Source organism: Mesoplodon mirus (assembly GCF_964341445.2).
Source record: "Mesoplodon mirus genome assembly, chromosome: 9".
In the NCBI taxonomy this organism is placed as follows: domain Eukaryota; kingdom Metazoa; phylum Chordata; class Mammalia; order Artiodactyla; family Ziphiidae; genus Mesoplodon; species Mesoplodon mirus.
Genome location: NC_138985.1, coordinates 21,260,276 through 21,287,785, shown reverse-complemented (window position 1 = coordinate 21,287,785; position 27,510 = coordinate 21,260,276). Strand labels below are relative to the sequence as shown.

Here is a 27,510-nt window from a genome sequence, read left to right as displayed (position 1 = left end):
TTTGGGCTGGCCTTAGCCATTGCAATGCTTAAAAAGCATTTGGAACGTTTTTTTGTAAAAGAGACAGGTCATTTTTTTCACTTATTTCTGGGATAGCCATTGATCAGTTTCTGAATAACCGGATCATTAAAAGATTCATTTCTGTTCCGTTGTTCCTTCCCCTCCTATGTAGATAATGTTTGTAACAAACTACAGCAGAGAATCATTTTAACACTTCTGAACATTTTATCTGTTAGCAGATTAAAATGGATGATGTTGTCAATTGAGCCCTAGTTAGAAAAAAATAATGTATAGCACAAGAAAGTAATCCCTAAGCAATTTACAGTTTAAACCACATCACATGTGAGTTATGAAATGTGCTGTCCAGTGTGGGTTGCTTCTCAAAAGGTCATTTAAAAATGGTTATCTAGAACTCAGCACATTTTCATGCATTAATTTAATAAATATTGGAGGCCTACTAGATATTATAAAATACGAAAGATGTCCCTTACAATCTAAGATGGGTGAAAGTTGATTTTAGAAAAGTTATAAGAAGCTATATAATTCACGTATGATGATTAAGCACCCAAGTTAGCTTTTTTTAAAAAAGAGCTTGCTTCCTCATTAGTAGCGGAATAACAAATCTTAATTTGGGGCTTTTTGGAGGAAAAGATTTGGGGATAGATGAAAATCTTATGAGCAAGTTAGTCCTGCCTTGGACTTTTAGCTACGCAGTGTCTTCCTCTGAGCTGTTCCTATTTTTCATAGTTGCTTCTCTTTCACCACTTCTGAACAGGCACTGAAGTATGGTCACAGCAGCAGCCTAAGCCTTGTGAGACACGTGGTCCTGCTGCAGTTTGTATGTCAGAGAGTAGCTGTTCATTCTTAGGATAGAGTTTTTCCAGTAAGTTTTATATTATAAATTATAGGAAAAACCCAGGCAAGAGAAATAAAATCATGTATGTAAATCATGAACATACCTCATAGGAAGATTGGATTAGGTCAGTAATGATTGTAGAGTATCTTGCAAAACAAAAATACCAGAAACTGGCATCCTTTTTGTCAGTTTATGAAATCTCTCTTAAAGGTGTGGCAAAAAAGGTACAAGTTGCCAGGAACTCTGCCCGATTTAAGGGAAGAGGCAGCATAATGATAATGGCTGGTTTTACAACTTATCCCCTTCACCAAAATAATGTAATCCAAAAACCCTTAAGTTGTGTTTTGAAGTTATTATTGCTTCAAAAGCCAAATAGCAATGAATTATTTTCTGGGGCAACAGAAGTCCAGGGCTTGACAAATCTTGAATAATATTGAAAAGAGGAAGGAATCAGTTATGATTTTTGCTGTTTCTGGCACATTACTTTTGAAGAAGCAAAGAGTCTTAGCCAATGTAAGTGCCTCTTACGAGTGCCCTTAGAGATTACATAGGTAACATAGCTTAGTTTGTGACTTTGGGTCTGTTATTCCATGTGCTCTTCCGTACACATGGTGCTGTTAAAATGTCGGCTTGTGATTATTTCTTAGTGATTAACTGTAAAAGGAGGTTAGTAGTAGTTGCCTTTGGTCATGTGATCCCGTTGTGGGAGGAAAGCTCTTGGAAATATATCGCGTCACCCTTATGGGAAATCTAGAGAAGCTCAGGAGAAAATTATACTTTGCTTTCACAGAAAGATTCTATGCAACTTAAATATTTCTCATACCTCTCTTGAACTGTTATACAGGGATATCTGGGATTGCAGTTTTTAGAAGCTTATTTTTTCATGAAGTAAATCAACCACATAACTAACTGTGAAACTAAGTTTTATTAGAAGAGCTACATTTTCCTGCGTGCCTCTGTTCTTTACCACACATATATCTATGTACTGGCAGTACTCCGTTAGTTGCAGGAAGGCTATGCCACTTGAGGAAACATTTTTAGGGGTAATGTTTGCTAGGGATATTATGAGAAATTTGTTTTCTTCTCTTCATCTTATAAGTAATTTTAAATTTATTGTACAACTATTTTCTCTAGTGATGTAAGTCAAAGCAGTGCTGAAAAACAACATGATTTAAGGGCTCCCTTTTGGCAGGTCACTTTAATTTTGAATATTATGAAACTTCTTGTTAGTGTTTACTTAACATATTTAAAACTAAGCTCTTGATTTCCCTACCCAGTCCTCCCATGGCTTTCCCCATCTCAGTAAATGGCACCATTATTCACTCAGTTGCTCAAGCCAAAAACCTAGGAGACATCCTTAATTCCTTCCCCTCTTTATTCCCAAATCTAATCCATCAGCCTACTTCTCCAAAGATACTGAGCCAGTCTCTCACCTAACCTCGTCTTTGGCAGTAGCCTCTTAATGCTCTGTGTCCCCTCTGGTCACCCCGTAATCCATTCTCCATCTCTGCCAAGCTGATCCTTGTCAAATGTGAATCAGATCATATTCACTCCAGCTTAAAGCATGCTAATGGCTTCCCACTGCATTTCAGGTAAAATTCAAGCTCCTTGGTAGCCTGTGAGCCTTACATGATCTTGTCCCTGCATCTCTCTCTCTCTCTGACCTTACCATGTGCCTCCTCCCCATTCTCTAAGCACCAACCACAGTGGTCTTCATTCTCTTCTGTCCCTGAAGTCAAGATATTTCCTATTTTCTCGTCATTTAGATCTTGTTCACATGTTACTATCTCAGAGAAGCCTTCTTGGCCTCCTCTTTAGCCTCCCAGGCCCCTTCTAGTCCATCATTTTCTTTTAATTTTTCATAGCATCCATCTAGCTCAAATTATTTTGTTTATGATCTCTCAGCCCTCCTAGCCCTATGAGAGTAAGGACCAGTCAGTCTATTTTACTTCCCCATCCTCAGCATCTGAAACAGTGCCTGATACACAGTTGGTACAGAGTATATATTTGTAAATGCATGAACTATTTATAAAATAACAATTTATTGATTTGTATTTCTGCTATATCATCCCATTTTCTGGTGAAAGTTCCAAGGGGCTCAGGGTGATAAGTTTAGCAGAAAGTAAAATGAAGAGGACAGTAAACCTAGCAAAACTAGAATTATCTATTGGCTATATTCTTAGAAAGTATTTACTAAGAAGCTCTGTTTAAAATTTTTTCCCATTAAAACAATGTATATATGCCAATATAAATAGATTTGAATAATACTGTTTTCTTCCTCTTTAAACATATTGGGTGTGAGTAGGTGGTTGATAGTAAATTATGTTTCATAGTTAATTGCCAGAGAGTTTGCCTTACGTGACTTAGATTCTTTAGCTAAATTCTGAAACAGCTTTCTTCTTTCTTCAAAGAAGATTTTAGAAGTCATACTTCTTTTCTAATTAAGCCTAGACAATTTTGTATTTTTAATAACGTTTGTTTTCAGAGAGGCATTCTGAATATTTATGCAAGGGTTTTAAGTACCATAATTAAAGAATTATGGTAAAGCTTTAAAAGCTTTAAAATTATATGGTAAAGCTTTAAAAGCTTTAAAATTATAAACATATTTAATTATTGTCCTGAACAGGAACTGTATTTGTATGGTGGAAAACTTTTAATATACTTTTAGACCAAGATGGAGTTAAATAGCTTAGGGACAGTTTCCATTCAGCTTTTGACTGCTTGATCTACTCAGAAGATGAAAATAATTCATTTGCCTTCTAATATTTTTAAATCTGATAGAGGAAAAGTAAACTTATAAAGATGCACCATTAAGTATCTGAACTGTAAAGAAGGTCAAACGTAACTGTTGAGACACAGCTATGAATCTGACTTTATTCAAATTTTACTTCATCGTGGTTGACTTTTCTTCCACCTCACTGCTTATTCCCACTAAGGGAATTGGAGTTATTTAGATTATAAACTGGACATTTTCATTTTTATATACATCTTGGGTACATTTTCAAGTGGTGATATCTTTTTCTAATCAGTTTCTTAAGTAGTTAAAGTAGTAGTCATTTATTACTATGGTATCGTTCATATATATACATGTTTTTGCATTTTAGTGAATCGGCTAGTGGACTTAAGTGCTCTGTATTCTGTGTTAGCTATTTCACTTAGCTACTTCTTAAATCTTAAACTTACACTGCTATCAGTCCCTGGGTTCTGACTTTAAAAAAACTGACATACACTTGTAGGTTTTGATGAGGCCTCCTTATACCTTGTAGTGTATAGATATGTGTACCTGAGCGAAACAGAAAGTTCCAGCTCTCTTACCTGACTTAGGCAGTCAAACCACATATTAACATAAAGATTCACCTCCAGGATTACCTCTGAGCTGCATCAGGGTGCTATTTTTATAGAGTTGCAGTTTGCTTCTATTAGAAAGGAAACATATTTTAAACACTTGTGACTTTTTTTCTCTCTCTCTGTATTCATTTTAGAATTTTTGTGCAAAGCCACAAAGTTTCTTTAGGTTAAGACCAAGTTTTTCTAGGATTGAGATTGTGCAGCCAAACAAGGAACACATTTGTTTTCCTAAACTTGAGATCAGAGCTAAACAGAAAAAATGGTTTATGTTCACAGTGGTCATCCATGAAACTTGGTCTGCAAAGATTTATTCCACCATTACCCTGGCTCACCACCCTATCCTTAAGCTTTAAGGCATTATTATTCCTCTTCTTTCAAATGGGAAAATACACACTATTCTTCCAGTTATTTTTTATTGGTAAAATGTTGTAACCATATTAAAATATAATAAAATACAAATTATAATGAACACTTTTTTTTTTCTTAAAACAAAAATAGAAAGATTTTCAACAGTGGCTCTTACCCAAATTCATGGAAAAGAAAGTTGTGATAATGCCTCTTTGTATCTTTAATTCATAAGGATTTGATGTTGCATTGGATAGGCATTTATTTCCCAATTCAGAGATAATTTGAGAAAAAGATTACAAAACAGGGTATTTTTTCCACTGCTGCTGCTATTGCTTTCATCCAGGTTTTCACAGTGTCGTTATGAAGACTAGAAGGGGTCATTTCAGTACCTCATTATACAGATGAAGCAGGGTCGTGAGAAGTCATTGACTATTGACTTGTCAAGAGTTCCACACTTAAAGAGTAACAGTACCAAATTCTGCTTTCAGTTCATTCTTTTATATCATGTGTTTGTCCCTCAGGCAGCTGCTCTTCTTTCCCGAATGAAGGCTGTTCCCCAAGAGTAAATGAGATCTTTCTTGGTATTTTTTTTCCAAGTGTCCAGCTTAGAGGCCTTGTACTTCCTTAAGTTCAGTCCGTTTGTTTATAAAATTTAATACTCTCCTGCGGTTTTGAATTTAAGATACTGAACTATTAAAAGTATCTTAATAAACATGATACTTACTTTTTATTCCTTATAGCCAGGAGAAGAAGCTGATCAGCAGCAAATAAGTATAGTTTCTCTGGTTTTAAATAATTTCAAGCTCTTTTTATCATAATTTACATTCTATTCTTCCGGTATTTTCTAATTCAGGTATTTTCTCTTTCATATAGGTTACTCACTATAAACAGTACCCACCCAACACAAGCAAAGTTTATTCCTACTTTGAATGCCGTGAAAAGAAGACAGAAAACTCCAAAATAAGGAAGGTGAAATATGAGGAAACAGTATTTTATGGGTTGCAGTACATTCTTAATAAGTACTTAAAAGGTATTGCTTTTCCTAATATGTTTAAAACACTGCTTTTATATACCTCATCATAGTTTTCCTCCTATATTGTTGTATTATTTTAAGTACATTTTTGAGTAGTCTAATTTTGATTTTTTTTTTAATTCATTTTTGGCTGCATCGGGTCTTCATTGCTGCACGCGGGCTTTCTCTAGTTGCGGTGAGCGGGGGCTACTCTTTGTTGCGGTGCGCGGGCTTCTCGTTGCGGTGGCTTCTCTTGTTGTGGAGCATGGGCTCTAGGCACGCGGGCTTCAGTAGTTGTGGCTCCCGGGCTCTAGAGCGCAGGCTCGGTAGTTGTGGCGCACGGGCTTTGTTGCTCCGCAGCATGTGGGATCTTCCCGGTCCAGGGCTTGAACCCGTGTCCCCTGCCTTGGCAGGCGGGTTCTTAACCACTGCACCACCAGGGAAGCCCTAGTTTGATATTTATTTAATTACCCTAACTATTTTAGGGGTTGTTTTGGAATTTTTAGAAATCTGTTAATTTGAAAGCATTAAATTTTATAATTTGATGTATGTGCTTGGTGTTCTAAATATGACAAAGATTTTCTGAAACTAGTAAGATTGGGAATAAATTTAGAAAAGTGAATAATTTTCTGAGGCTAATCTGGTTTGTTAATAGACTTTCGCCATTAATTCAAAATAAAGGATTTGTTACTGACCTGGGAACTCATTTTGAATTGTGGTAGCAATTATAATTAGAATATGTTTTGCTAGTCAGTTTTACCTTAAAGGCCTATTTTTCAAAACTACCTGTAACGGCGGACTTAGTCTCAAATGCATTTTTTTATAAGTTTTTGGGCGCACCCCACGGCATGTGGGATCTTAGTTCCCAGAACAGGGGTCGAACCCTTGTGTCCTGCATTGGAAGGCAGAGTCTTAACCACTGGACCACTGGGGAAGTCCCTCAAATGCATTTTAAAGAAGAAAAAAATCCCTGAAATAATTTCTGTGCTTTCTTATTTGAAAGTCCGTTTCTAGTCTTATTTTGTAATGGTATTTGGGGGGAGAAACAGTTCCCAAGGTTTTTATACATTTTGGAAAATTTCATTTCTAACCTTTTCAAATAAAAGTAATCTCAGAATTGAATACAGAATAACTTGAATTTTATGCAGATAATGACGTTTTTCTATAACCTTGGCAATTTTAAGATCAGATAGTTCAGATATGTTATACGATTGAAAATCTACTTGGATATCCAAAGTACTTCATTGCAAGAAGATTACCCAAGATATTTTAAATGAGTTTACTAGCGATCTTATTTAGAGAAAGTTACCAAAGACTAATGTCACACTTCAATTTTCTACAGCTTAAAAAGTTTATAAAATGTTATTTATTATTAATTACAGCTAAAATATATTGTATTATAGGCCAGCGTTATTCTAAGTGCTTTAATTCAGATGTCTTAACTCATTTCGTCCTCACAACCGCTCTAAAAGTAGGTACTCTACTATTATCTTTATTTTACAGATAAAGTTAGCAAAAAGTGTACTTGGGGGGCAAAAACTTAGGCATTGTAAAAATTATTGGATTATCAGCCCCAAAGACATCCTTTATGAATAAAGTGAGCAGATTCACCTGGAAAGCCACCTATCAAAATCTTACTCTCAAGTCTGAAGACTGTATAAATTAATAGAGATTTTTTAAAAATCTCCCAAAAGTTAATTTATTACTGTGATTTAAAAAAAAATACTATACATGTAATAATCTCTTCTATTGCAAATTTGCTTTTCAAATAAGAAATTAACATTTATGCTTAGAGCGAGTGGTTAGAAGTGCAAATTCCTTTTCTGACTCTGCCGTTGACTCTGGGTGAATCATTTAACCTCCGTTCTAGTTTTTTTAATCCACAGAATGGGCAAAATAGCTAGAGACATTAATCCTGTGACAACTCAGCAACTCACAGCATGCCTCTAGAAATGTAAACAGGAGCTGTTTATTTTTTTAGGTAAAGTAGTGACCAAAGAGAAGATCCAGGAAGCCAAAGAGGTGTACAAAGAGCATTTCCAAGACGATGTCTTTAATGAAAAGGGATGGAACTACATTCTCGAGGTAAAAAATGGTTTCATGTTTTGACCTATGTATTTTGGTTTTGCTTTTAGTTCAGAATTTCTTGCCATGGAATTTGAATAGAAGATTAGACTATACACAACACAGGTATTCAAACCTTGAACAACACAGGTTTGAATTGCGTGGGTCCACATACCTGTGGAGTTTTGTCAGTAGTAGATACTGCAGTACTACACAATCTGCAGTTGGTAGAATCCACAGATGCAGAATCACAGATACAGAGGAACCACAGTTACAGAGGGCTGACCGTAAGGCATACATGGAGTTTTGACTGTGCAGAGGAGGGTGGATGCCTCTAACACACGCATTGTACTAGGGTCAGCTGTAATTATAACTCTTTTCTGTCTGTGACCCTATAAATTTAATGGCTATTTAGACAGTCTTGTGAAAAGTTAATGGTAATGTTTAATTTTTTTTTCCTGGTAACACATCATTAGTATCTAAAATCTATAGCATATCTAAGTAATTTTGAAAATTTAAGCCTATTTTCTGGACTGTACATTACCTAAGAAAATAGATGCTGTGAGTCTGTCACCGTGCAATACTTCTAGGACATTTCCCTTACTGAATAGTTAGAAGAATGGTTTGGTGCAAATCTATGAAGTTAATTTTCATTCTTTATTGTACTGTAATATTCCTACCTAACATGTTTGGATTCCTTGCTTAAACTTTTGGGCATCCAAAGACATGGGAATTGAGTCGTAAGTGTTGAATGTCCCCTGGTGGTTTTCTCTGTTACAAAGATAGGTTGGGAATGGGATCTATTGGCATCTTGCTATGTTAAGTGTTCATTATCTTTAAAATGAATGTCTTTTTCATTGTAGACTATCAAACACAAAGTAATTAGAAATACTTTAACTTTCCTGCCTGTATCGTAATATTGAATTTTACTGTTTGGTAATTATTGGTCTTTGAAGAAGTTGAGTAAGCACGCTGCTAGTTTTCCCATATCTAGAGTAAGGTCAGTAAAATATGTTGGCTAACATATTTTGGTTATGTTGGCTAACTCATTTGGTTGGCACTTAACCCATTTGGTTTGTTGTGAGGATTATAGTTATAGGTAAGTTAAGTGCTATGCTTAGTAATAGAATTCTCAGTGGTCAGGGTGGTAAACCTTTTTATTTTATATTCAGAGAATCTTAGGGATTCATAGATTCCCTAGAGATAATCTTGTGTAACCCCTTTTACAAGCATGGAGTCTGAGACCTTGAGATTCTAAATGACTTGCCCACAGTTTCCTACCTGCTTTTGCATCCAAGCTAGGATTTTAAGGCATTATTCTTTCTGCTCTAACATGATTTTTTTGTTTTATCTAGTTACCTTGTCCCAAATCACATAAATAAACCTTACTAGCCAAAAGTTAGCCACAGCTTTTAACTTTAAAAGGGGGGAGGCGTAATTAAATATCTAGTAACATACCATATAGCCACTATATCCTCAGCCTAATTTGGGAGAGAATTGTTGCACTTGGATATCGACTGCCAAAGCTCTAGAAAGTATACTTATGATTCGTCTCTCTACTACCAAAATGGTATCAGGTCTACTACCAGGATAGAGAAAACCTATTTAAGATTCTTCTACTGGCAAGGAGTGCTCTCTTTTTCTTTTTTGTTTGTTCATTTTGTTGTGCTCTCTAATAGCAGTCCATTATTTTATCTTTCAGTCTTTAGCCTTTCTTTTATGAAAATGACCTACTTAGAAGAAAGATAGTGCTCTTAGAATATGTTGGAATAAACTCTTGTCTTTTTTTTGGAAAGAATAGGAAGACAACTTTTTTGTTTTGAAATCAGTTTGAAATTCTCTTCAAGTGACAAATCTGCTTAGCAGAAGTACTTTTACAGCATAAAATTTAAAAATTAATGCTAGTACTAAACTGTTAATCATTTTAGCTAATTTTATTTCAGGAGGATAAGGATATTCTGACCAGATTACTAGCAATATAATAAGATCTACAATTGCAATTTCTATGACAGTAAGTTTAGCTTCTGTAAAATATAAAGAACCTTATTTAAACAGGTAATGGCATACCACCTGTTGAATTAATAATTTCATTATTGTCTCTTACCAGAAATATGATGGGCATCTTCCAATAGAAGTAAAAGCTGTTCCTGAGGGCTCTGTCATTCCCAGAGGAAATGTTCTCTTCACAGTGGAAAACACAGATCCAGAGTGTTACTGGCTTACAAATTGGATTGAGGTGAATTGTTTTGTCTTGTTTTGCTTTTCACTTTTACTTAACATTAATTGTAGATGTAAAAACCATTCAACTGAGATTCTAGTTTTAAAAATGCTACCAATAAAGTTATGTAACCTCCTACAATTTACTAAACCTCTCCAGGCCTCAATTTCCTCACCTATAAAATGACAGTTGGACTAAATAATCTTTAAGTTTCCTTCCAGTATAATCTAGTCTTCTGAGATTTTAAAATCAAATTGTAAAGAATTATTACTGTTAAAGCTCAGTTGGCCTCCATCTTATTTGTTGCAATCCTAAATATATACCATCATAGAGGAAGATTACAAAAACAGCACAGGTGTATTTTTAGTAACTTAAGACATTTTATGGCTGTTCTGTTCCAGTTAGACTAAAAGAATTTTGTTCAACTTCTTAGTAGCTGTTTTCTTTATTCTTATCTAATCAGTTTAGGGCCTAGACTCTACCACCTGGTATTTCTCATTTAAATATATTCAAGACTCACTGATGGTTTTAATTTCTAATCTCAAAAGGAGAGTACATTATAGGCTGTGAGTTTATATTACAAGGCTTTGTTTGTTTTCCTGGTATCTATACTTAAGCAGTCATGTTTTCACAGCCTCATCGCTTTGATATTAATAATCTAATTCGATTATCAATAGCTTAGATTTTTATCTATAAGAGGAAATATCCTAGGAAGTGACCATAGAATAATGTCACCCCACTATCTGAGAGGTGTTTACTTAGTGCTTGATACTCTTTGTCTTATTAATGTATTGGTTAAACTAATATGTTGTTCTGTTATAAAAAAGTACATTTGAGGTTCATTTATAAAGACTGGAAAAAGTTTAGAAAAAGTAAGAGGTCAGGAATATTTTTGAAATACATTTTCGCTAAGTCGACAGGAAATTCAAAACTTTCTTTTTAGACTCTGGGTGGGCAATCAATTAATAATAGCCTAACAGGCTCTGAAACTGAACAATTAACTAAAGTAAAGATTTAAAATAGTTTACTGCTATGTCTTAAAACTTTGAATTAACTCATGAACTCAGAGTAAAAAGGAAACATATTATTAACAGTTCTCATGCTATTTTACTGCAGATATTTTATTTTGAGGGGAAGGCATTATAAAACGAGTAGAAGAGTTCTGAACTGCATCACCTAGTGTATCCTCTAGGTTCAGTGCCAAAAGGTCCCAAACAGATAAATCTTATTTTGAAAATCACCTGTGAATCACCTTTCTTCACTTTTTTTTCTTTTTAGTTTTCTGATTGAGGATTTAGTCAATAAGTACTCTTCCCCTGTGTTGAACTGGAGTTTCATAAAGCAGATGTTCAGCAGAGAACTAGTTCCAAGTCTGCCTTGCTTTTCATGTATGTTTTTCTTTATCCTCTTAAGAAAGTGAAAAACACTAGCCTTAAAAAAAATTTTTTTTTAACTACCTGTTTTAATCATCGTTATTTTGGTGTATTTCACTAAAAAAAACTGTAAAGTAAAAATGTTTATATATGGCCATCTTAGCAGTAGTTTCTTAGCAAATATAAAAATATTTTTAGTTTAAAAATTATTAAACGTAAAATCCAATATGAGACTGTTAGATTTTGAAGAAAACAGAATTCCCTGTTTTCATTTGCTTATTGAGTTTACGTCCTATTCTAATGTATATTATTTAAATAATTTCATTCCTTGGTAGGTATTTTTATCTAAGGCACAAAAATACATGTTCTGAAACAATCCCTTTGTGATAGATCCTATGTTTTATAAAAAACTGTGTAATCTAAATACCAAGTCTCCAGAAGCCGCTTTCTCAGAGTCACTTTTCCTCTTTCATGGGTTTCTGTGTGGGGTTAGAGGAAGTTCATCTTCCTCTTATCCATCTCCAGCCCAAGTTTACCACCTTATAAATGGAATCTGTTACCAAATCCAACAAACTTGTTATTTAAAAACTTGAGATTTTCTTCAGGAAATCCTTGATTTAAAACATTTTAAATAACAGTACTAAGTAGTATTCCTCCCAGTTCCCTTTGCCAGTATGTGTAACGTTTCTGTGTGTGTGTGTGTGTATGTGTGTGTGTGTGTGTGTGTGGTGTTTTTTTGTTTTTTGTTTTTGGCCACACTGCGCAGCTTGCTGCATCTTAGTTCCTTGACCAGGGATTGAACCTGGGCAGTGAAAGCGCTGAGTCCTAATCACTGGACCGCCAGGGAATTCCCGGTGCAAAGTTATTAATAACATTCTTTGATTAACCGTACACTGAATTTTAAAATCCACTAAAATTATTGAATTGCTTTATCAATTTCGGTATCGGTGCTAGAAGAAACCTTAGTCCTCAAATCAGATTTCAAAACATGTTTAAGAGAGCCTAAGTGTTCTTCAGAGGTGTCTCAGACTTATGAGGAGCTGAAGAATGAGCATATTGGGCTAAACTTAACCATTTCTTCCAACCAAAAAAACAAAACAATACCTTTTTGCTGTTAAAAAGAAAAGATGACTTTAAAACTATTACATTGATCAAATGCCCTCATTTCACAGATGAGGAAATTGAGCCCTGAGAGGTGAACGGGCTAGTTAACAGTGTAGGTCCAGTCCCCTTTCTACTATACCACACCATTTCTTATTCTTTAAAATTCCTCATCCTGGACAGTAACGTTATAATGAACACTTCTTAAATAAAACTTGCAGGTTCATTTACTTTAGTCTTAGTTTTCAGCTAAAAATTTTATCTTGATTTGTGTGGGCAAATTGCTGTTTTGCAGAAGTTTCCAACAAGGCCACTTTGTTAGACCTTGGATTAACCCAAACTAACTTGCCTTTTTTTCCCTTGCTTACACCTACAGTGATCTTTTTTAAAGGGGAGTGATTTTATTAAGAGTATAATTTAAGCTGATTTTGTTGGACTATGAAAAGGAAATGGTGATGTGAAGGATCACTGTGTCTCATAGTTATTTCTCTCCTTCCCTGGCATTTTTCGAGGGGTAAGGTCAATCTTCTACCTTTATAACTCAACTAGAGTTTTTCACATTATGTTTTCTATCTTTCTCATACTCCTAGATAATAACAATCTAAGTTAAATTAAAAATGTGAGAGTTGATTGAATTAAATTCAAATGAGTATTGATTACAGTTATATACCCAAAAAAATGCTGGGCACAGAAATTAGAGTAACATATGTCTTACTTAAGGGCCTTTGGAGGAGGAGCAATTTATTCTTAACTAACCACTAATATAAGTAAGAATGCTGAATTGGTAGCAAAAATAGGGAATTCTGTCTAAGATATCATGAAGTGGAAAATAAGCTTTTAACAAGGGACAGGAAAAGGTGAGGTATTCTTAGAATGGCAAGTAGCCCAAGGGAGACTATAGTGTAAAAGTGGAAAATACCATAAAGGGATAAATCTTTTTTTTTTTTTTTTAATATTATTTTTTTTTATTAGTTTCTGCTTTATAACAAAGGGAATCAGTCATACATATACATCTGTTCCCACATCCCTTCCATAAGGGATAAATCTTTAGATGGTAAACAAGGCAAGTTTGTAAAAGCCCTCAAATTTCAACACGAATTGGCCTTCTTCCTCTGTGGACAATAGATAGCCATTAAAGGATTTTAAGGAATGACAAAACCTGAATAAATCTCGTAACTTTAGAAGGATAACCAGTGCAGTATAAAGAGTATGTCAGAGAAGCTAAAGATTAGAAGTAGGATAATCATGGGCACTGACAGTGGAAACACTGAAATTACGAAAGAAGAATTTCTGGAGCGGAATGCTTAGATAGAGGTGATTTGTCATAGAGTTCAAGTTAGGAGTTGTGTCAGTTTTCTACTGTTATGTAACAAACTACCCCAAGATAAAACAACTGCTATTTCTTATGATTCTGTGGTTGACTGGATGGTTCTTTGCTGGTCTTGCTTGGACTTATATGAGTCTGCATTCAGCTGAGGGTTCAGCTCGGATAAAACAGCCTGAAATGGCCTCACTCCCATGTCTGGGCCTCAGCTCAGGTAACTGGGACTGCTGGACCTCTTTTCGTGACTTAGGCTTCTTTATAACACAGCAGTCTTGAGGTTCTAAGAAAATGAGAGTAGAAGCTATAAAACCTCTTGCAACAGAAGCTTGGAAGTCATAAATATGGCTTCTGCTACATTTCTGTTGGTCAAAAGCAAATCAAAAGGACAGCTCGGAATCAAGGGATGAAGAGATAGATTCCATCTCTTGATGGGAGGAGCTGCAAAGAATTTGGAGCCATAGTTAATCAATCATAGGAATCCAATGCTGCAGTTTTTCTTAGGTGACTGAGTTGGGAAGTCCAAGGTTAAATAATCTTTTTGTTTGTTTTTACTTATTTATTGGTCACTTAGCTGGTATTCAGTAAAAGATTGTTTTGTAAAATTTAATTAAGGAAGTAAATAGCTTTTTGAGTGAGCACAGATGTTGTTGTCATCTTAGCAGCTCTTTCTAAAACAAATTTGAAGCTGCTTGTAATAACAGACTATCTGGTTTACAAAATAAAAGAGAGAAAATTATGATCCTAGAATGGAGGAGTGAATTCCTAAGCTATAATAATTAGTATAGTTGCTGTAATTAAGCATCAGACTTCCTTTGGAGTTTCCTGGCAGCCAAGGAAAAAGGGGAAACCAAGGGACAGTTCTTAGCAGAAAGTAGGAACCCAGCAATTCTTTCATTTCCTCATTTGGGAACCTGTGTAATAGGAGCTGAGTTACAAAATAGCGACCTCACAAGTTTATAGCATATGCAGAAATGTTTCATGTGGCTCTCTTATAATGACTTTTGATAAAAGCCAAGGACATAAAGCATAGCTCAATGAATAGAATTGTCTAGTGCTACACAAAAATACCTCAAGTACATAACCTACCAGTAGTCATGTTAGATCCAAGGAAAAATTAGATCCAGTACTACCTAGAGGAGTAAGTAAATAACTTCTTTAGATGTAGACTATTTAAGATGTAGTCCAAGGACCAGTGCCGGTCCATGAACTCTTTGATGCAGGTCCACATTAAATACAGAAATCAAGGATAAGCATTTAGAAACTTTTATGGCAATTGCCTCAACATCCAAGTGTGAGTATATTTTATAAAACTATTGGTCCACAATAGATTGAAAATAAAAAAATACATTGGTCCTTCATCACAGATAGTCTTTCTAAATATTATTTGCTTCTTTGGAGCTTTGGATGGAAAATAGGTAATTTGACATTCTCTACTGTTAAGGACTGAGTTTGCTTATCCTTTGTGTTGCGGATTTGAGAGTTGAGCTCGGCACTGTATCTGAAATGCATGTGGTAGGCGTCCTGCCATACAGTTGAAATGTCCAATTGGTATTTCTAGTAGTATGGAAGTCCAGGACATACCTCCAGAGAAAGCTAGGATTTTCCTTAGAAAGAACCCAATTTTTTATGTATTAATGTTTGTGGTTGATTTTATTACTACAGACTATTCTTGTTCAGTCCTGGTATCCAATCACAGTGGCCACAAATTCTAGAGAGCAGAAGAAAATATTGGCCAAATATTTGTTAGAAACATCTGGTAACTTAGATGGTCTGGAGTACAAGTTACATGATTTTGGCTACAGAGGAGTCTCCTCCCAAGAGGTAAGAAACTGAAGTGAAGTTCAATTAATAAAATGTGGGTTGTCGGTTAGGTTACGGTTACCACTGTAAAGTTTTGGGGAAGTTACTGGGATTGATCTTGCTTCTAAGTCGGCCACATTTTGAAATTCCAGAGATTCAGTCAGAGATATACATTAAATACCTAAGATGTGTTAGCCTATTTTAGAAATACCTGAAATAAAGCCTTCAGTAAACATCCTTGTCCTTTATATATTGGATGGATGGATGGACAGATGGATAAACAGATAAAATAAATATTAGCAGATGTCAGATAATGCTACAGGGAAGCCAAGGCAGAGTAAGGGAAAAGGAGGTGATGGGAAGTGGGGGTGGATCACTATTAAATAGGTCTCTTTGAGGAGGTAACAGTTGAATCCTTAAATATTTAGGAAAAACTGGATCTTTGCAATAAGAAACTATTATCTCTGATAATAGTTAAAAATCTCTTTAAGAATAACTGAAGACAATAATTGCTTTGGGGGCTATGCTCTCTACCTCAAGTATGGGTCTTTTTCTTTTTTTGGATTTTGGTTTATGGTTTATTTTCCAGACTGCTGGCATAGGAGCATCTGCTCATTTGGTTAACTTCAAAGGAACAGATACAGTAGCAGGAATTGCTTTAATTAAAAAATACTATGGAACGAAAGATCCTGTTCCAGGCTATTCTGTTCCAGCGGCAGAACACAGGTAAAATTCTGTTTTCATCCTCCTATTATCTAACCTTGGTTTTCTATAACTAAATTTTTTCATTCTTGTAATTCAGTGATGTTTTATTTAACTACAGAGCCAGGTAGTACAATAAATCTTCATGAATTTAAGCAGTACTAATTCAGTATTCATACTCTGTATAAAGACTGGTCTCGGGGAGGTAGAGAACTTGTAACTGTCCTAATAGAAACAATTTAGGAGCTTTTTTCCAGCTCTTATATATATTGCTCTGTAGGTTTTATTTTAAGGATTTTTTTAGCTTCTCTATTGCCATGTGCAGATAGGTTGTATTCATTAAGTCTAGAAGCACTCACTGTGAAACCTGGTCAGTTTTCCCTTTCCCTGCTTTCTACATGCCTTCACTTATCTTTGTTCTGGAAGTTATCTTCTGAACCCAGTACCCTCGATTGTAGATGAGCAAGTTAGCCCTTTTGATGAAAGGAAGAGTGTTAGAGTCTTCTTACGCTTCCTTATCTGATTTTACTAAAACATCTCAAGTTAAACTAGAAGACAAAATTATAATCTAGGCTACAGCTGCTCTGGTCCTAGAGTTAATTTTATTGAAAGTTAGTGGAGTTTTTAAAATGTATGCCAAACCTTATTTCTGGTTCTTATAACAAAAATTATTTAATGTAATTAGTTCAGGGCAGTTTATTAAATTCTACTCATACTTGAATATTGCAGGGTGCTAAAACCAGCAGTGAATAAAGCTGAGCTTTGGTCCCAGGCAGTCTACTGGGTGCTACAGGGGATAGAAAGATATAAAGAATTAATCCTATGTTTTGGATTAAAAACAGTACACCAGCAGCCCTGTGCTCTGTTAAGTGCTTTTTTTTTTTTTTTTTTGCTGTACGCGGGCCTCTCACTGTTGTGGTCCCTCCCGTTGCGGAGCGCAGGCTCCGGACGCGCAGGCTCAGCGGCCATGGCTCGCGGGCCCAGCCGCTCCGCGGCATGTGGGATCTTCCCGGATCGGGGCGCGAACCCGTGCCCCCTGCATCGGCAGGCGGACTCTCAACCACTGCGCCACCAGGGAAGCCCTGTTAAGTGCTTTTAAAGAGGCACAATTAAAGTGCTCTAGCAGTGCAAAGGGAGGCGACGTAGGCTCACGTCCCACTGGTAGGGTGGGATCAGGAAAGGGTTTATAGAGGTGGTACGCAAACCTTGACTTCTTGAATGATTGGCGGAACTGAGTGGCAGACATTGGGAGATTATTCATGCTCTAAGTATTTATGACACGCCTACCACGTGTTAAGCACTGTCCTGAAAGAGCAAGGATGAAAGAGGCAAATATGGATGTGTGTAGGGAATAAGGGAGATGTTGTAGGGAATGTAGGGTAGAGTGGAAAGACAGGTTAGTAAACACCCTCAAATTTATTTTGATATTGAATGTTAACTTATTTGCTCATCATGCTAGATTATTCTAAGTCCATGTTCAAATGGGAGTGGGCATTGAAGTTTTTGAGCAAAGAAGTGATGTCATCAGAGCACTATTGTAGAAAGATTAATAGTGGGCTCTGTTATGAATTGAAAAATAGAAATGAAAAGTTAGGGGGATTTACAGGAAGCTGTTGCAGTAGTTTTGAGAGATGATGAGGTTCAGAACCAAGTGGCTAAATAAATGGAAAGAAGGGGATAAACATGAGCATTGGCTTTGGGAGGTGAAACTGCTGGAGCGTGATGATCTGAATTGGGGCTCAGCAGAGGGTAGATTCAGCTAAGGTATATTAGCATTGCTTTGTTAGTAGGGACTTGGATACTTTCACATGTAAGTTTCAAGACTGGTGAAACTGGGAAAATAAGAGTGACATTAACAGACCAGATTGTAGGGTTGCAGTATTTTTATTTTTGGTCTTAGATATATGTACACCTTTAAAAAAACTTCTTGTAGTACCCATATATTAGACTCTTCATTGATGCTTTTGTTTCAAAGTAATAACATCATGAGTATGATACTATACATCTGAGAATAAAGATGATATCTTCCTTAGGGCATTCATGTTAAAACAGGTTGAAAATCTATTGTATTTTTGTAGTCTCGTAATATTTACTACATCAGCAAATTTGACTCCTTAATGTGTCAGATGTTCTTAAAGTAGACAAGTCGTTTAAACAACAGCAAAGTATAGTGAAAAGAGCTCTAGACTGAAAGTTGGGAAATCTGAGTGACCTTACAGCTGACATACTGGGTGGCCTTGGGCAAGTCATTTATCTCTCTGTTCTTCAGCTCCTCCATCCAACGCAACAAAAGGAGGAGCTAAAATGTTACATCTCCTACATCAGAAGGTCATTGAGGGAAAATGAACCAACACCCAAGATAACTTTAAAATAAGGAAACACTAAAATTTAGAACATTGCCATTATTGTTATAAATATTTTCTTAAAGAGTATATGAATCTGGACTTGAAAATATTCAATTACATAACTCTTCCTCAAACTTTGGAAAGGTATCAAATTAAATTAAGTAGAATTCATTGAACAAATATTTATGATCTCCATATACCAAATATTATACTAGATGTTGTTATGATTAGATTATGTGGAGGGTGCTATGGGAAATGTCTGTGGGACGATGAGACGAAAAAACTCATTTTCCTCCCTAACAAAATGGATCTGTAGTCCAGAGAAAAAAAACCTGGGCTAAGGTACAGATTTTGGAAACTCGCTACAAAGGTATTTTTTAAAAGCTTTGAGTGTTTTTCACACAGGGAGGTGTAGAGAGAGACCAGAGCCCCAGGTCATATTGAGAAAGGAGAGCATCTAGGGGAGACTGAAGAGGACCCATAGAAGAATGGGGGAAAAAATCAAAACATGGGGTATGTCACTGAAGTCATTGGGAAAGAAAGCTTCAGGAAAGTTCACATGCCAAAGAGAAAGCAAGTAAGATAAAGACTAAACAGGAACCATTAAGTTTGCTAGACGTGATACACGCAAATAGCAGAGCTAGTTGACTGTATTGATAACGATGCTAGTAAAACATAAGTGCATAGACAGTGACCTCTCAACTCTAAGAGTTTGTTCTTACATGGCAAAGCTCTCCAGTGTTGGTACTCTTTGAGCTTAATTCTCTCCCTTATAAAGGGGACCATAGCAATTCTTGATATGAGGGAGGGGCTTCTCTTTATCCATGTCTTAATTTTCCCTTTAGCCTGCGGTTACTTGCATTAAGTGGAGAGTTGGCATCATAGCTACTTTGTTCACTGTAAAATGAGTTTTATATAAATATGCTGTCTCTCCATTTCAGATGAGAGTAGTTCTGGGTAGCTAAGTCTTTTTACCCCTGAAATGTGCATGCTCTGCCATCCCCAGCATAAGAAAAGTTGTTGACTTCAGTCCTTTAGAAAAAAAAATAAGAATAAAACAACAATTTCAAAAATAAATTAGTATGCCTTTTCAAACAGTTCGGAGATAATCTTATATCTGCATGGGGTTAAATGAATGGGTTGTTTTACTTGCCATTATTTTTCTTTGGAAAATGGGGTAGAGGCAAAGACTAGCAAATTGGGGAGAAAGAAAAATTACTTGGCACGAGAAAATGGTAACAATTCTAAAATTCATTATGAAGTTTTCTTTAAGAATTTTTAAAATTATTGATATTATACATTGGTTAACCAGCAAGTACTTGGGTTACATGTCATTAATCTCTTCAAAAAGAACCACCATTATTGAGGACAGTGTAAAAATCACTATAATCATTCTTGCCTAATAGAAACTCACACGCTTTATTTCCCATCTTAATTACGTTTTGCTGAAACTAAATATTATAATTCTTATTCCCGGAGCATATATTAAGTACTAGTGGATAATCTGTAAGTGAAATAAATGACTACCTGTTACTGGCCAATTGGAGATATAACAGGTAAAGAGTTAGTTTACTATATCTATGCATGGTATAGTATAAATAATTGCCTAAGTAATTGCTTTTAAGTGTAAGATTTTGAAATGTAAGAAAGATAAAATGTGTCCCTACTATTATTGGTATATGGTTTTGAAAATGCACAGAAGGGAGCCAAGTGCTTGCATGGCCTAGCAGAATAATGGGAGTATGTGTTCATTCCTTCTAACATCTCAGTATAATGTAGAAAGTGTCTGCAGCAGGTACTTTTTAGCTCACTCATTTTAAATGGGTAGGTTCAGGAATACTAAAAACGAACATAACGTAGTTTATAGTTGGTTGAACATGACTTAAGAGTTTAAATAACTATTGGAGAGGAATGAGATTACTTATAGTCTTCAAAGTTGGCCAAGGAGTGGTTTGGCTCAGATATTCCGTTAACCTTTTGATGTGCGTTTATTAAATTAAATCACTCACCTTCTCTGCAGTGTTGAAGGTGTAGTATAGTAAACGTGAGATATGATTCAGGAACATATAATGTGTATGCCTAAGTAAATCTGTATTTTCATTTTGTTTTCTAGTACCATAACAGCTTGGGGGAAGGACCATGAAAAAGATGCTTTTGAACATATAGTAACACAATTTTCATCAGTGCCTGTATCTGTGGTCAGCGATAGCTATGACATTTATAATGCGTGTGAGAAAATCTGGGGTGAAGATCTAAGACATTTAATAGTATCAAGAAGTACAGAGGCACCACTAATAATCAGACCTGATTCTGGAAATCCTCTTGACACTGTATTAAAGGTAAATTTTAATACGTAAGTTGACTATAAAGTGCCTATAGACCAGCAGCATCGACACTACTTTTAATTTCATTTATACACACACTATTTCAGAACTCTCTGGACTAGTCCCCTTATTGTAGAGTTGCAACCCAGAGAGTAATAGATTTGCCCAAGGTCACGCATTAATAACAGAGAAAGGATATCCAGAGTTATGGATTACTTATATACTACTGTCAAAGAAACAGTTAAGTACTGTTGAATAGATACTTTCTTTTTACCTTCAAAATTACTTAATAGTGTTACCATTTTAACCAGTCCTGTGATTTGGTTACCAAGTTTGTGGTTTCTTTCTTTTTCCTTTATCATTGCTATACCTTTGAAGGTTTTTAGTGCAAAAGAAATATGTGCAAGGTACTGTGGAATAAAAATAATTTGAAAATAGTTTTCCAGTAGAGATTCTTTAGAGAGACTGTTGATTCTCAATATAGCCTTGTTGCATTTTTTTAGTGTTCAGGACTTGGTTTACCTTCTTTGAAAAGCACTAGTAAGAGCAGGTTATTGATGCTTATTTACAACTAGAAAAATATAGTGCTGTGTGTGCTTTGCTTTAGCTGTGTCATTATTTAATCTGTGAAAATCCTATGATCAATAGTACAATCTCTTTTATAAGACAAAGAAACCAGCTTAGAGAGGTTAAAATAAACTTGCTCAAGGTCACATGACATGTAAAATAAGCCAAGTATCCAACGTAGGTCTTTGTGGCTATCACCTTCCCTCTTTACCACACTGTTTCCCAGCTGATGATTAGGTGATGGATTACCCCTTAAGAAAGTGGGGTGTAGAATCAAGGAGGTCTTTTCCTATCCTGTTAAGTAAATAGGCCATCTGAAGGTCTGATCTTAGCCTGAAATATGAACAAGAATCAACGAAGTTTCAGGAATCAACGAAGTTATCAGTATGGAATGTTTTCATTGTTAGAATTTTAAACCAATTTATTTAGGAAAAGGGAGTGATTGTTGGGTAGATCTTTGGAATCTCTGACCAAGCTTTCTGAGGAATTTTCAGTCAGTGTTGAGGTATTTCAGCTGCTCCCAAACTTGCAGTAGTTAATGAATAAGTGGGACAACTTGGCATATTAAGCAATTTGGTTTAAAAAATGGGTGTCATTGTTAAGTGAGAAGCACCTCAGAGAAACTATGGGTTATATATGCTTCATTTCCAGCTTTATCTGCATATCATGATTTCTTTGAACTTTGTAATTCAGGTGGATTCGTGTTTGAGTTATGTCAGACAAATTAAATTATTGGGCACAAGCAGAAAAAAATCCAAATCAAAAGTATAATCATGTTTCTTAAATGATGTTTTATATACCTTTGAAAAATATTATATTTACCATTGTAAGCTCCTAATGTTAAAGGGTTTTTTTTCCTGAATCTAATTTGAAAAATGTGAGGGAAAACTACTTGTGTTCTGAGCCACTTTACAGTATAAGTTGACTTGGTAGAAAATTGCATGCCTGTTTCTAACATAATCAAAAGGAATTGAGACAAAAGTTTAGAAGGCTTATACATAGTCTTGTAAAACTTAATTTGATTCATTTTTATATTCTCGACCTTGCTTTGCTAACAGTCTTGTTTTTTTTTTTTTAAACTTTGGAAAGCTTTAACACTTGTTTTTCAGTATTAGTTATTTTGTGTTTGGGTGTGTATTTTTCCATACAGGTTTTGGATATTTTAGGTAAGAAGTTCCCTGTTACTGAGAACTCAAAGGGCTACAAGTTGCTGCCACCTTATCTTAGAGTTATTCAAGGGGATGGAGTAGATATTAATACCTTACAAGAGGTACGTATTTTATACTAAAAGTTTCAATAAAGCAATCCTTATAATTAAACTCCTTTTTATTAGTTTGATAAAGAACACATTAATAATTTAAGTACAGTTGTGATTATTTTAATAAGTGTTTAAGATGGTTTATGCCGTTTCTGTTACTTGCTTAAAATTTAAAATATAGGAGTATATTTAAAATATATTAACTTAAAATACAGAAGTACCGGCCAAACCATACTGCCAGTCCTCATTGGCTACCCTGGATGATGAGCCCAAAGAAGTGTCACTAGAAAACAAGAAAATGCCAGTCAAGGAATATTTTTTGTATATAAAACAAAAAGTCTTGACACTGTACAAATAGGTCTCAGTTTTAATAGAATGGAGCTTCCATATTACTCTAACAGTGTGAAACTTGAATGATATTCATCTGTGCTTTTTCAAAAATTATTGAATGGTTTGTCACCTCTTCTAAATTTAGCATTGACTGTTACCACTATTACTGTTAGATTTATTAGCCAAATAGCATAAGTTTTATGCTATCTTAAAACTTTTCCTCTTTTGTTTCTCGGATAAGCTTCTAAGGAACTCAGTTTTTTTGGAGTATTTTAGGTATTAAAATTAAAGACTATCAGCGATACCACGCTGTAGACTGTCAGCTACTATAAAGCACTGAAATTTTAAGGCATATAGTTTCAGATGGAATCTTCTGTTTGAAAGAGTTCAGTGTGGTTAGATTAAGGTCAGTACCCAAATTATAAATAGTTTGTTTTCCAAAGATTCATTTAGAAGTAAGAACTATTGGGACCTCCCCAGCAGTCCAGTGCTTACGACTCCATGTTTCCACTGCAGGGGCCAAGGGTTCCACCCCTGGTCGGGGACATTGCACATGCCACACAGGGTGGCCAAAAACAAAAAAAAATTAAACTAAATAAATAAAAGTAAGAACTATTGCATATAACTATCAGTACTTCTGTGGCGATATGCATTTAGAGTTCGAAAATGATGTCTGGAATAGATGTCTTGCAATAACAGAAATGAGGTTTCTTCTACCAACTCTCCCAAACTGCCTTGCTTAAGAAAAGTGGAAACTCCCCCCAGCTCTTCTAAGGCTTTGATGTGACAAGGAAGGAAGAAACAGAAGAAAAATCTGCAGCAAGGAGGAGGACCTGAGCATAGAAATCTCAGCTGACATGTTTAATTGCTGTTGTCCTGTCGCTCAGCTGAATTGAAGGTTTCTCACCTTGGTATCAGTTAAGAACTAGTACGCATACCTCCATTGTAGCAGGTACCCTCACACATACTTATCCCCCTTTCAGATGAAGAAATGTGGGCAGGGTACTGTATATCAGAATACGCATTAGCCCAGTGCGCTTCCCATTGCTTATACCTACCCTTCCTTGTTCTTAGGGGCAGCTCTTTAAGTTCGGTTGTTCCATCAGGTATTTGAACTTCCCTTTAAAAACTGAAGCTCTTTGGCTTTCCTTTTTTTCTTTTTTTTTTCTTTTTGTTTTTCTAAATAAACTTTGGAAATGTGTATGCATTTTTAAGGTTGAGAATCAGTTCAGAACTTGAACTTTTCTTTTAACTCCATGAGCAAGAAGTTAAATATTGAGACAGATATTCTCTGGCATTGGTGAAACCTTAAACAGAATGGTCAGAGAATGAATAGTTGGTGTTCATGCGGATGCGCTCGTTACCTAAAGGGTAATAATTCCTGCTTTCTTCATACTGGAGGTGGGTCAAAGTAAGTCTTTAGAAGCAAGAAAAGGAATTCATATAGCATTTTTGCTATGTCTAGTCAGATTTCCTTCTGATTGTGCAAGTATTTTTAAAAAGTAAGTTTTACTCCAATTCCATAATTTCCTGTAACATTAATAGAAAAATTCACTTAAACTTTAAATTGTCTAAATTTCACAACTTTTGGCAAAGCTATATGGGAAGGATATCTTAAAGAAATTGGTCCTAAAATACAGAGATATGACATTAGGTGATACTGTTCTTTGTGATTTACTCCTTCCTGTGCTTCTGAGCCTTACCTAAAATCAGGTGACAGTTCTGAAACTATTTTCTCTATATATTTTACCCAAATCTCCTTACCCTCCATCTTTATCTGTTTCCATTTCTTCTCCTCTATTTTTTTGTCCTACTCCTTGTATTTCTTCCATTTTGAAATTCACTTTTTAGAACATGCCTTAATTTTGTGTTTTATAAGGTTTTTATTATTATTTTAGTTATACTTAGTTTACAGTTAGTTCAGTGAAAAATAAATCTGAATTCAGGGCCCTTGAGTACTTTTGGGTTCAGGTATAATAATAAAAGACATGAGACTGGGTTTATATACAGCCTAAGGAATCATTTTAAAATAAATTGTATATGTTTCCATCTTGATTCCTGACATATACCAGGAGAATTAGATGGCTGAGATTTTTTTTTTTTTTTAAATGTGGGCTTGTTAAAAATGGAAGGTCCTTGGAGTTTATCTGTTTGTGTCTTGCAAGGTTGAAAATAAGGCCTAGATAAAAGGTCAGTTTGAGACTTTTGGTATTGGGAGGAATATGGCAAATTTATATTAATGATTCACTTAAAACTATTAAACTTGCTTATGATTTTCTGATCACTTCTGAAAGTTCTGTTTAAATAAAATGAAACGGGACTTTCCAGTTACTTCCTTTCGACTATTCTTATGAAATTAAAAATGGTTATTAAATTTTATTTGCCACCTTCTACCATAAAAGTGATGGAATATATTAAAGAAGACAGATGCTAGATAAATAAGTCCTGCTTAGGAAAAAGAAATACAAATGGTATTGATAATAATGTAGATTAATAAATTAATTTAACTTTTAAATTATGTGTCCCTTGAAAGAACTATTCTAGTTGCTGGAACTCTGTGTTCATATAGGTCTCTCTTTCTGGCTTTTAGATGATCATTCTCCCAAAACATGATCCAATGATAAATCGTAACACCCAGTCAGTTCTTAATTTTGCTTACAGCACTGGAGTACCAGCCAGAGTAAGATGACTGCCAGTGTCTCAACTGTTACGCAGGAGAGGGTGTTTTATACTGTTTTACCACCAATATCCGTTGACTTTTAAATGCCCCATTACATATGACATGCACTGACATGTGATAACATGTATTGAGATTTATTAATGATGAGGAGTGTCATTTCTAGAATCTAGTAATTTGGGGCACACGTCCATGCCCCATTGCTTGTGCTAGTGGCATCTGGGCAGTAACTGCAAGAGGTAGATGACAGTTTACTCAAGTAACCTTAGGTATTTATAGCTATTTTTTTTTCTCCCTCTCATTTCCTCCATTTCCCCAACCTAAACCACAATCACTGTGACTACAACACAAATTCAGGAACTTTGAATGAAATCCCCTCCTTCTACACTTATTCCTTGCGCTGCCCTTTTTGGGGTTGGTGGGTCTTTTTAAAAGAAAAGAGTGGAATGTAACTTTGTGTAGACCTTATTCTTATCCCATTATTTACTGTGTTATAAAACAGCTTTGGATGGTTTATTCATCAATATGGCTCATGGAAAATTAGCTTCTTCCTCTTCCAAATTACTTGGCTTAAATTTATTTATTTATTTATATCTTATTTTTAATCTAGATTGTGGAAGGCATGAAGCAAAAAAAATGGAGTATAGAAAATGTTTCCTTCGGTTCTGGTGGAGCTTTGCTACAGAAGTTAACAAGAGATCTCCTGAATTGTTCCTTTAAATGTAGTTATGTTGTAACCAATGGCCTTGGGGTATGTCATTGAACTTTTACTCTTGTGTTGTTAATATTTATGTATGTATGTTGAATGTACTTATTGAACGCAATAGTCCAAGGATAATATGGTCCTGAACTGTTACTGTATTGTCAGGTACCCCTGACCTTGAGGCAGAAACAAAGAATGAAAAGAGACAGGGGGTGATAACTTGACTTCAGAAAAAAATGGAGATTTGGGCAAATGAGAGATTATTTAAGAGAGATGATGCAGGTCAATTCATTTCCACTACTTCAGTATATACCTTTGAATCAAAAAGTTGACCATATTTGAATGAGAAGGTCAGCTAACCTAGCCATCACGTATGTAAACACTGCAAATATGTAAACACTGTCAAAGAATGTTTTAGGAAGGTGAACTATGACGTTTGAGTTGTGTTACTAGAATCATGTTCTGGTAGCCTTAAAACAAGGGAACCCAAGCTGCAAGCAGCTGAACAGCAGTCTCCCTAGCTCTTCATAAGCTCTTGAGAGTCTGTGTATTAAAGGGTGTGTGTAGGGGATCCTAAGAAAACATGGGTTGGTTCCCTACCTTAGTTCACCACCATCTTTCTTTGGCGAGTTCTGGGATTGCCTCTTCTGCTTCTCTTTTTATAGCCATCTCCAGTTGCTGCTTCCTTTCTGATCCTGAAACTGTGCTCTAGGTCTCTAGGTTCTCTAGGTCTTCTTTGCTTCTGACAGTAACAAGGTAATAGAATAAAAAGTAACGAAAGGGAAAAGGTTATGAAATAGGAAAGGCTTTATCATAGTAAACTCCTCGTTCCCTTGCCACAGATTATATAATTGAGTTGACATAGATTGATTTTTCAGTAACACACGTGTGCTATACTTAGATCAGTTTAAGGGCAAGGCATAATACAAAAGGAGATACCTTAAGGGTCCCATTGTTAACCTCAAAGACTTACTACAGATGGAGTATTAGTATTCTACACTGGTAAGAAAGGATATCCAAGATTTGGATTTTGTTCATACCTTTTTCATCACAGAGGACTCTGTCCTCCAAAACAGGCTAGAATCTCTAAAAGCCAGGTGTGGATTGGTTTAATTATACGTTCAAAGTGCCTTAAAATGTATATAAATTATGTACACACT

The 27,510-nt window shown here is 35.4% G+C and overlaps 1 protein-coding gene across 5 annotated transcripts in view; it reads left to right on the top strand.

Moving 5' to 3' along the window:
* Positions 1 to 27,510, top strand: part of NAMPT (nicotinamide phosphoribosyltransferase) — a 44,200-nt gene that overhangs the window by 4,271 nt on the left and 12,419 nt on the right. For 4 of the 5 annotated variants that reach the window (XR_014294945.1, XM_082631899.1, XM_082631897.1 and 1 more), the window contains exons 3-10: positions 5,426 to 5,582; positions 7,546 to 7,649; positions 9,736 to 9,864; positions 15,307 to 15,465; positions 16,034 to 16,170; positions 20,605 to 20,830; positions 22,533 to 22,652; positions 26,258 to 26,398. Coding sequence is in view for 4 of the 5 variants with exons in the window: in XM_082631899.1 (XP_082488025.1) it covers positions 5,426 to 5,582; positions 7,546 to 7,649; positions 9,736 to 9,864; positions 15,307 to 15,465; positions 16,034 to 16,170; positions 20,605 to 20,830; positions 22,533 to 22,652; positions 26,258 to 26,398 (1,173 nt within the window). In the remaining variant the exon portion in view is untranslated. Of the gene's footprint in view, positions 1 to 5,425; positions 5,583 to 7,545; positions 7,650 to 9,571; positions 9,640 to 9,735; positions 9,865 to 15,306; positions 15,466 to 16,033; positions 16,171 to 20,604; positions 20,831 to 22,532; positions 22,653 to 26,257; positions 26,399 to 27,510 lie in introns of those variants that run through there. The other variant, XM_082631900.1, reaches the window with a different exon arrangement.